General features: G+C 35.1%; 1 protein-coding gene across 6 annotated transcripts in view; it reads left to right on the top strand.

Annotated features, from left to right (window-relative positions):
- Window positions 1-2213: 2213 nt before the first annotated feature.
- LOC148598895 (von Willebrand factor D and EGF domain-containing protein-like) overlaps window positions 2214-10698 on the top strand; it is a 30919-nt gene continuing 22434 nt past the window's right edge. For 2 of the 6 annotated variants that reach the window (XR_015918636.1, XM_088561735.1), the window contains exons 1-3: window positions 2298-2500; window positions 4768-4965; window positions 6016-6201. Coding sequence is in view for 5 of the 6 variants with exons in the window: in XM_088561735.1 (XP_088417861.1) it covers window positions 2416-2500; window positions 4768-4965; window positions 6016-6201 (469 nt within the window). In the remaining variant the exon portion in view is untranslated. Of the gene's footprint in view, window positions 2501-4767; window positions 4966-6015; window positions 6202-10698 lie in introns of all 6 variants that reach the window. The other 4 variants (XM_088561732.1, XM_088561734.1, XM_088561736.1 and 1 more) reach the window with 4 other exon arrangements.

Here is a 10698-nt window from a genome sequence, read left to right as displayed (position 1 = left end):
TGGACAAACGTATTCATTTAATATGTTCAAACTTAAAACTATCCATGGAAACATGGACGTGGTCTGGAGTCCCACAAAGTCCAAGAATATGTAATCTTTGTAAAGAAGGTGTGGGAGATGAATTTCAAATATTCTTCCAGTGTAAGTATTTAAGTAGCAGTCCACCTAAGAATCATGCAGTGGGTGATTTATCGATGTCAGACATTTGAACCAAGTTGACTTGCAATATGAAGGATTTAATGGAAAAACAAGAATTAATATGAAAAATGAAAAATATTTTCACTGTAACCATAGCAACGACCATTCCTTAGCAAAACACCAATTTTGGGTAAAAAAACACAAAAACATCACAATTTAATGTATTTTTTGTTTATATCTAATGGTGGAAATTTTTCAAACTACATAATTATATTAAGGAAGTATGTCTTAGGAAAAACAATTTACAATAAAGTACAAAGCAATCTGATTGGTTTAGATCTGGTTACCATAGCAACCAAAATTCTTATTTTTTTTACAATTTGAAATGTACGAAAATAGGCTACGTTCAGACCCGTTTTGCTAACAAGATCAAGAAGACATTAATTAAATGTATGCATGGATGTGAAGTAGGTGCTCTCCACTGAAACATATCAAAAAGAAAAATATGTAGCATATCTTTGTTTTTTGCTCATCTGGACCCAGAATCACCCCCTGTAAGGACTTCCCTTCTTCTTAACGTTTTTCATCCAAACTTTGTTCAGATCATAACTTTTTTGTCTTTTGACCTAGACTTCTAGTATTTGGTATGTTGATATATCTTCTCGGGATAGATTGTTGCATACCAAAGTGGGAGACTTTTGACCTTGACCTTTAACCTCAAGGTCAAATAACATACACATTTTGGCAAAATACGATACATAATTTTGTCTGTGCCATTATTTTGTTTAGTCTTTTTACTTAGATATATGATCTTTGGCATTTGAGTATATCACACCAAGACAGGGAGTAATGTTTTAGGTAGGTGACCTCTGACCTGGACCTTTGGCCCCAAGGACAAATACCAAAAACGTTTTGGCAAAATACTATAAAAAACTTTGTCTTGACCATATTGTTTTTTGTCTTTTTACAATGACATCTGATTTTTTGGTATGTAAGTAAATCACATTAAGGTAGATTGTAATGTTTAAGATATGATAACTTTTGACCTTGACCTTTGACTCCAAGGTCAAATGACATACAAAATTTGGTCAAGTACTTTACAAATTTTTGTCTGGGCTAAAATTGTTTTGTCTTTTCACTTGGACACCTGATATTTGGTATGGGATTATAAAACCTGAAGGCCAGGCATCACATACTAGGGTGGTTGACACTCGAACTTGACTTTTGACCTCATGTTCAAATAACATACCAAAGTTTGACGCCGTTCATACAAAATTTGTCTATATCATAACGCTTTTTGTCTTTTGACCTAGACTACTAATATTTAGTATATTGGTATATCCTCTCAAGGTGGAGTGTTGCGTACCAGAATAAATGAAATTTTACCTGAATTTAATCTGTCAACTTCATGGTCAAATAAGATACATATTTTGGCAAAATACCACCCAAAGTTTTGCCTGTGCCATAACATTTTTACTTTTTACTAAGATATCTGACATTTGGTATGTGCGTATTTCACGCTAAGGTTGAGTGTCATGTACCAAGGTGTGCGACTTTTGAACATGACTCTTGACCTTATGGTCAAATGACATACACAATTTTGGCTTAAGTTAAAGACTGATTTCATGCAATATTTCACCTCACAGTATGTCGTAAATGTAAAGAATCAGTTGCCCTTTATCACCTGATTGTGCGTAACTAATCTTTTACATGTGTTATGGAATATGTGTTCTCTTCATTTCAAAGGAGAAGAACTCTGAGCTTAAATAATTGTACCCCCCCGCAATGCAGTTGCGCAGGGTATAATGTGTTTGACCCGTCCGTCTGACCGTCAGTCCATCAGTCCATCTTAAGTTTTCCGGACTTTTTTTTAACACTTGCCGATATTAAAATATTTTTTGTTAAACAAACAAACAAGAGAAAAAAACAAACCAAAAAAAAAAAAAAAAATCAATCAACAAACAAACACAAAAATCTTTCAAGAATAGTATATTTTTTCCAAACGCAACCTCTAGAAATATACATGTATGATATCACAGTTTATCCCTAAAAATCAATTGCTATACAATCAATGCACATGTAGAACGCCAATATAATAAATTGACTCATTCGTATCAACTTTAAAAATCGTTATCACCTCGAATTTTGTGGCGAGATAGGACCATTTAATTTATCGACCATTTTCAAACAAACGTCATGCGGAAGTGCATTCGACTGAGAACAACAAAACAAAGTCATTATCATAATAACATTGTACATACATTCTGACAACGTTCAATGTACGGTAGAGGGATTGTATTGTGTCTACCTTTTCTACTAATACTGTTCTGTGTATGCATTTCATCTGTACAATCGAATTTTGGTAAGTACATGAATATAAGTCTGTGATTACCTTAGGACATGCTGATCTCGTATGCAATATACTTGTAAATGTAACTGAATGAAAACGATACATATCGGTATTGGGTGAGTTGGGGCTAAGAGCAAGAGTGTTTTAATTACTTTTTGTATTTTTTGGAGATGATCATACCCCATGATTATGCTTTCCATTTTTTTAGAGATACCCCTTTTCTGCCACATTTTGATTCGATTCTACTGACGCGCCGTTTTAGTTTCCTTGGCGTGAATATGCATTACGTTTCTGCATTTAAAAATGAGGACCCAGACTCAAAATGAACAATCATAATTTAGTAATTATTTCTTATGTAAATTATAATATTCAGATCTGACATTAATATTTAATGCCTTTATCTGAATCCGGGATCTTTAATTCTGTCAATAGAATTTTCCCGCTAACTTCCATTGCGATTTCGTTTTGTCAGCCAATGTGTTTTTCAGTAGTATGTCCCCAATGAGTCCATTAGTAATACTTTATTCATGCATAGATGCATGTTACTGTAAACATGTCAGCATTGTTTTAGATATCTTGTCATGAATGCATTAATGTCTAACGTATTACACAAGGTAAATAATATACGTAAAGACAAAAGATGTGCACCAAAATATTAAAGCACTCGCATACATTTAATATGCTGTTGATATATTTATATGCATAAAGTTTACTTCGTAAGGAGATTTTTTTTGTCTACAACCAAGCACACAATTTGATATACATGTACTTTAATTCACGAAATGTTTCAATATACTGAGGTCCAAATTTACATGCAGTATTGCTGGATATCACAGTAATAAAAAGTTAATATTCTGCATAGTTCGATCGTTCCTTGTCCAACGCTTCCAAGCTTCTTTCATACCCTTGCCTACTTTCGTATATTTGTGTAAATTAGATTCATTAAATCGGATTTTACTTGTTTAAAGAAAAAAAGTTTAAAATGAGTAAGCAGTCAATTGGCGGACAATTTGGCAGCTGCACCCAACCTTGCTTGTAGTCAAGGTTGGGTCTCAGGCTTGCCTTAACGGACTCGACCAGAGATACCCGTGATAAAAGCCAGTATCAAAAACCAGTTGCCCAATATTCAGTATGTAATGTCTGCAAAATATCGGGAACATATACCGAAACATCAAAATAGCAAGACATTTCAAACACATTAAAACCAAAGTAAATGGGTAAAATAAGAAAGCGGGAAAAAGAGACAATCTACAAACAGTTTTAAATATTAACACAATAAAATACTATTGCATACATGTATACAAGTTGAAGATATAGTAAACAGAAACCTATAAGCCCTACCCTAAAAACCAGGAGTGACATCAAACTGAAAGTGAGTTAAAATAGGGAAGTGTCACATTTAATTGGGTGTCATTCCCGAAACATTTTAGTCTAACCGAAAGTTCTTTTTTTGTGTGAGACAAAAAATAAACTTCGAACCAGTCTGTCAAATTATGAAAAGTTACGACAAAATGTAACGACGAAGGACTCGTTCAACATGAAAGAACAAAAGACAAAAAAAAACCAAAAAAACAAAGACAAAAAAAAAATAAATAAAATAAAATAAAAAATAAACAAACGAACTGAAAGAAATGTATAAAAAAAATACAAACAAAAAATCAAACAAACAAACAAACCAACAAAAAACGACAACAATAACAAACGAAAATTAAGACACCCCCACAGAAATAGAAGCTTTCCAGTATCAACCTAAGCGCGTTTTTGTAAGCGCTGAGTATAATATTGTATAATGAAAAAAGAAACGTGTATCTGATCAAGGCGGACTGATAACGTTTTTAAATATCGCTGAATAAAATACGAAATTTAACACACTTGTTAACCATAGCATTTTTTTTTTGGTAGATTATATTGACACTAGATACTTAGCGGTTTAAAAGCTGTTTGAACTCACATAAGTGCGATTTTTTTTCAGCGGCTCCCGGGATTAAAATTTGTGTTGTATCTAACAATCTACATTAATAAGTAATGGGGAAATACTGAATAACATATTTATAACAAGCAAGACACACACACACACACACACACACACACACACACACACACACACACACACAAGTATTTCAAACGGTTCTTGTCCTAAACGTATTAATCATTGTACATGCAATTTACTCTTGGGGTATGGTTGCCCGCGTGTGGTGCTGTACGACGACCCCTCCATACACGTACCATCTTGGTGACAGATATATTTAGCTTATATAACAGATACCTTTTCGTTGCAGACCCATGTGATACTAAGTGGTATATCAATGACTGGAAACGGTCGGTGGCCTACACACCTGATATTCCAGACCTTTGTGATTCTTTTCTGGAGGAGAACTGGTACCGTGTAGTAAGTGGTGCTGGAGAATTAATGCCAACAGAATGTCCACGAGACGGCTGGCGATGTGGCACTATGAACCCCGTTTGGCTGTCAGGTGGTAAGTTTGTGTGGAATACACTACATTCACATTTTGTTACCGCACATTCATTTGAAACGTCATCAGGGCTTCTCTTCAAACATTTGCAACCTTTTTGCTTTTTGTTTGCTTTTTCTTTGTATTACCGAGGCACCATAAATCCACCCTCCTCCTCTTCACACAAACAACCCAATACATGTGCACGCTTCATTTTGATTCAAGTACAGCAGTAATACAATATCATATAATATGTGATTGTTTGACAAGTAAAATTAACATGATTTTAACCATTAATCATCTGTCATCAGATATAATTTGTCGTCATTTTATGATGTGATGAACTCTTAAGACGTAAAAGTTATCGGTATCATTTACATGTGTATGTCGGTGAGAATTGTCACCATCAATACTCTTATAAAGTTACCTAATTTTGCCTTTAAAAACGAAAGTGAGATAATGCTTCGATAATGTTTTTGTTATATAATCACGATTGTTATACATTTATGTGTCAAAATGTGAAAATGTTGTAACGTTAAATTGGTTCAAGCTGCACAATTTGTAAAGTTTCGTTAATAAATGACATATATGTATGGATGTGTTTAAAAAGATAAATTCCTATCTATTGACTATATGTACGTGAACAGTATTCCTACACCGTATTTGCACGTGTAGGTTTGGAATTTTAAACTGTTTGACCTCAGGTTTAATGCGATTGTACAGAAATCACTGTAAAAAGGAAGAGTAACTCGTATAAATAATGGCATTACTTAACATAGTTATCGAAATGACGAATAAATAGTAAATGTACTGGATAAAATAGATTAATGACATTACACGTGACCATTACGTTCATATGTATACTAATGGCAGTGCCTGTCCATTGTCATGGCAAGCTCTTGGTGAGTGTGCTACTACTACAAAGTAGTCCGAATAAATCATGTGCAGAAAAATTGATGTTAAGCCGAGCGCGAAAAAAACCTACCCCCCCCCCCCCCAAAAAAAAAAAAAAGAAAAAAGAAAAAGAAAATATATAGTTTCTCCTGGATAATATCGTCTTCATATGTATTACAGACGGGGTGGCTGACGGAGAAAATGTGTACCCAGAGGAAGGGAAAACGGTCGATAGGATTGCGTACACTTCATCTGCTTTTGGTAACTGCAAAGATTCAAAGTATCCAATAAAAATCAAAAATTGTGGACAACACTTTGTTTACTACTTAGTTCCTGTCAAGGGATGTAACTCTGCCTACTGCTTTGGTAAATATTGCTTTTCTCAGTCATTGACACATGTATTGGTCATCAGTAACTTTTCGTGAGTCATTGAACATCTCCGTTCATTGAGTCTTATTGTCAAAAGCGATTCTTCATGTCCGTCCTCGTCCACTGAACTTCAACATATTCAATCAAAAATTGGTTCCATTCTATCTTACAATACCCATACATTGGTTCAGACGACCTTTCTTACAGACCAACCATAATTCTGCTCTTTTGGCCATGAAAGCGTCAATCAAAGGGAGCAACCCAAGGCTTCTAAACAAGTCACCTCTAAAGATAGTAGACTGGGTTTTGTATAGTTTAAATAAAACTATTAAATATTCGATACAAATGCTAAGTAAGTCAAACTAACTCGGACAACTTTAGGATAAATATGAACACATCCTGACAATCATATCAGTACATTGGCTGAGATACCCCCCCTCCTTATCAACCAAAATATGATTTTCAGGTATCCTTAAATCTCCCATTTATGAATAATTTTGTTAGATAAATAAAAAAAAATTAAAATTTACTTTCCATGAAACGTGTAGAAGTCGCCTCTTGTTTCCTGGTCTGTCTTTTGAGAAACATATCGTCAATTGAACTGCTTAATATTTATAGAGGCAGCGTAAAGACCGTGGATATCAAATTTCAACGAAACCGAAAAACTTTGAATTTTCGACGCAGTGTCGGCCATTTTGAAAATGTAGGTCGATACGTAGCTCAAATTGCCGAAGAGCCGCATATGATTAATCGGGACGGCTCAAAGAACCCAGACATCAATTTTCATCAAAATCGGACAAATTTGAATTTTCGACTGCGTTAGCTGCCATTTTGAATTTGGCGGCTCGCACGCGATTTTGTTTGGACAATTGAGCTTAATGCATACACCAAGTTTCGTCAAATTCTGATCAGCGGTTTTCGCGGTATATGATGTTCCAATTTTTGGTGTAAAAAAGGGGTATCTTCAGTCCTTGGCCAGTAAATGGCGGCAGCTGGAAACGTTTTTTTTGTAGTTCTGCATCCTTCGAAGAGTAATTCTAACATCTTGAAACGTTTCATCTCAATCGAACCAGCCTTTTTTGAAAAAAGGGCGGACACTTTCAACAATTTTTATGACAGGAGAATTAAAATAATAATAATAATAAAATTTACGTTTACACGAAACGTGTAGAAGTCGATTCCCGTTTCCTGATCAGTCTTTTGAGAGACATATCGTCAGTGGAACTGCTTAAGATTAATGGAGGCCGCGTAAAGAACCTGGATATCAAATTTCATCCAAATCGAACAACTTTGAATTTTTTATCGCAGTGGCGACCATTCTAGGAGTAATCAAGGGAACCAAGGTTATAGCGGTCGATAGATAGTTCAAATTATCGATTTAGCCGCATATTCTTATTTGTGGCGTCTTAAAGAGCCTAGATATCAATTTTCATAAAAAATGGACAACTTGGATTTTCGACCGCGGTGCGGCCATTTTGAAAATGACGTGGTTCAAATTATCAATTGAACCGCAGATTCTTAACCGGGGCGACTTCAAAAATCTAGATATTAATTTTCATCAAAATCGGACAAATTAAAATTTTCGATCGCGATGGCGGCCATTCTTAAAATGGCAGCCGTTACGTAGCTCAAATTGCCGATTTAGAAGCAGATTATAAATTGGGACGACTCAAAGAACCTTGATATCAATTTTCATAAAAATCGGACAAACAAAAATTCTCCACCGCAGTGGCGGCCATTTTGAAAATGGCGTCCGACACGTAGCTCCAGTTGCCACTTGAGCCGCAGATTATTAATCGGGGCGACTAAAAGAGCCTAGATATCAATTTTCATCAAAATCTGACAAATTTGAATTTTCGACCGCGTTGGCGGTCATTTTGAAAATGGCGTCGATATGTAGTTCAAATTATCGATTGAGCCGCAGATTCTCAATCGGGGCAATCTCAAGAACCTAGATATTAATTTTCATTAAAATCGGACAAATTAATATTTTCGACTCCGGTGGCGGCCATTTTGAAAATGGAGGCCGCTACGTTGTTCAAATTATCGATTTAGCCGCAGATTCTTAACCGAGACGCCTCAAAGGACCTAGATATTAATTTTAATTAAAATCGGACAAAGGTGAATTTTCGACCGCGTTGACGGCCATTTTGAAAATGGCGGTCGAAACGCACACAATTTGTTTTCAGGATTTTGTTTGGTTCATTCAGCTGAATATGTATACCAAGTTTAGTCAAATTCTGATCGGCAATTGTTGAAATATTTGATGTTCTAATTTCCGGTGTAAATAATAGGAACCTTTAGTCCAGCTGCCATTTTGAAAAAAATGGCGACAGTTGAATTTTTTTCCGAAGTTCTGCATCCTTCAAAGAGTAGTTCTAACTTCCAGAGAAGTTTTATCTCAATCGGATTAGCCACTTTTGAGAAAAAGGGCGGACACTTTCAACATTTTTTATGACAGGAGAATTAAAATAATAATAATGATAATAATAATAATAATAATAATACTAATAAAATGATAATAATAATAATAATAATGATAATAATAATAAGAAGTAGAAACACAGTAAAAAAAAATAAGTCACCGCCATTTCGCGGTCGGCGACTTAAAATTAATAATAATAAGAAACATAGTAAAAGCAATAAGTCACCGCCACTGCGTTACATGTTACATTTCCACGAAACATGTAGAAGTCGCCTCCTGTTTCCTGATCTGTCTTTAGAGAAACATATTGTCAATTGAATTGCTCATTATTAATCAAGGCCGCGTAAAGAACGTGGATATCAAATTTCAACGAAACCCAAAAACTTTGAATTTTCGACCGTGGTAGCGGCTATTTAAAAAAAGCTGGTCGATACATAGCTCAAATTGCCGATTGAGCCACTGATCATTAATTGGGACGGTGCAAAGAACGTAGATATCGATTTTCATCAAAATCGGTAAAATTAAAAATTTCAACCGCAGTGGCGGCCATGTTGAAAATGGCGGCCGATACTTAGCTCAAATTGCCGACTGAGCCGCAGATTATTAATCAAAACGGCTCAAAGAACGTAGATACCAATTTTCATTCGAATCGGACAAATGTTAATTTTCGACCGCTTTGGCGGCCAATTTGAAAATGGTGGCAGAGACTCGGGAGATTTTTTTCTTGGTTTTGCTTTGACTATTGAACTTCATTTATACACCAGGTTTCGTCAAATTCTGATCAGCAGTTTTTGAGATAAATGATATTCAAATTTCCGGTGTAAAAATGGGTACGTCAAATCCGGCGGCCATTTTGAAAAAATGGCGGTAGCTGGAAATTTTATTTTCAAGTTCTGCGTCCTTCGAAGAGTTGTTCTAACTTCTTGAAAAGTTTCATATCAATCGGACCAGCCAATTTTGAAAAAAAGGGCGGACACTTTCAACAATTTTTATGACTGGAGAATAAAAATAATAATAATAATAATAATAATAATAATAATAATAATAATAGTAATAATCAGAAGGAGAAGAAGAAGAATAAGATGAAACAGAGTAAAAACAATAAGTCACCGCCACTTCGTGGTCGGCAACTTAATTAAAATTTACGTTTCAACGAAACGTGTAGAGGTCGCCTCCCGTTTTTGATCTGTCTTTTGAGAAACATATCGTCAATTGAACTGCTTATTATTAATCGAAGCAGCCTAAAGTACGTGAATATCAAATTTCAACGAAACTGAAAAATTTTGAATTTTCGACCGCGATGGCGGCCATTTTTAAAATGCCGGTCGATACGCAGGTCAAGTTGCCGATCGAGCCGCAGATTCTTAATCGGGACGGCGCAGATTATTAATTGGGACGGATCAAAGAACCTAGATATCACTTTTTCATTAAAATCGGACAAATTTGAATTTTGGACCGAGTTGGCGGCCATTTTGAAAATGGCGGCCGAGACGCACGCGAGTTTTTTTTTCAGAATTTTGTTTGGAACATTAAGCTTAGTATATATACCAAGTTTCACATTTTTTTACGCCTATGTTGTCAGCAAGTCAAGAACAGCGTTATTTTCATAAAATAATGAGTTCCACTAATTTAATAGATTTTTTTTCTTTTTTGGGGTTTTGTTTTGGCGGCCATTTTGAAATCGGGAGCCATTTCCTGGAAATGGCTTGCACACCCCATCAGCATACTTGATTTTTTAGACAAATGTGCGTGCAGAAGAAGTATAATAATAATGATAATAATAATAATTATTATTATAGTAAGAAACGGAGCAAAAACAACAAGTGTTGGCGACTTATTAATAATAATAATAAGAAGAAGAAGAAACACAGTAAAAACAATAAGTCAACACCACTTCGTGGTCGGCGACTTAAAAATGATATAAGTCTACGTTAATCGAATGCCATAATAACGTTTTTTATACTGTAATCGTCATACGGACCGGTACTTAATTATATGGACCGATATATATATTTTTGTTATTCTGCACGGAATACGCGACTGAGAGAGAAGCAAATGCATATTGTTTA

This window comes from Perna viridis, chromosome 14 (assembly GCF_037379345.1).
Source record: "Perna viridis isolate PV_CMFRI_1.1 ecotype Kerala chromosome 14, ASM3737934v1, whole genome shotgun sequence".
Taxonomy (NCBI): domain Eukaryota; kingdom Metazoa; phylum Mollusca; class Bivalvia; order Mytilida; family Mytilidae; genus Perna; species Perna viridis.
This window is presented reverse-complemented; position numbering and strand designations above follow the sequence as displayed.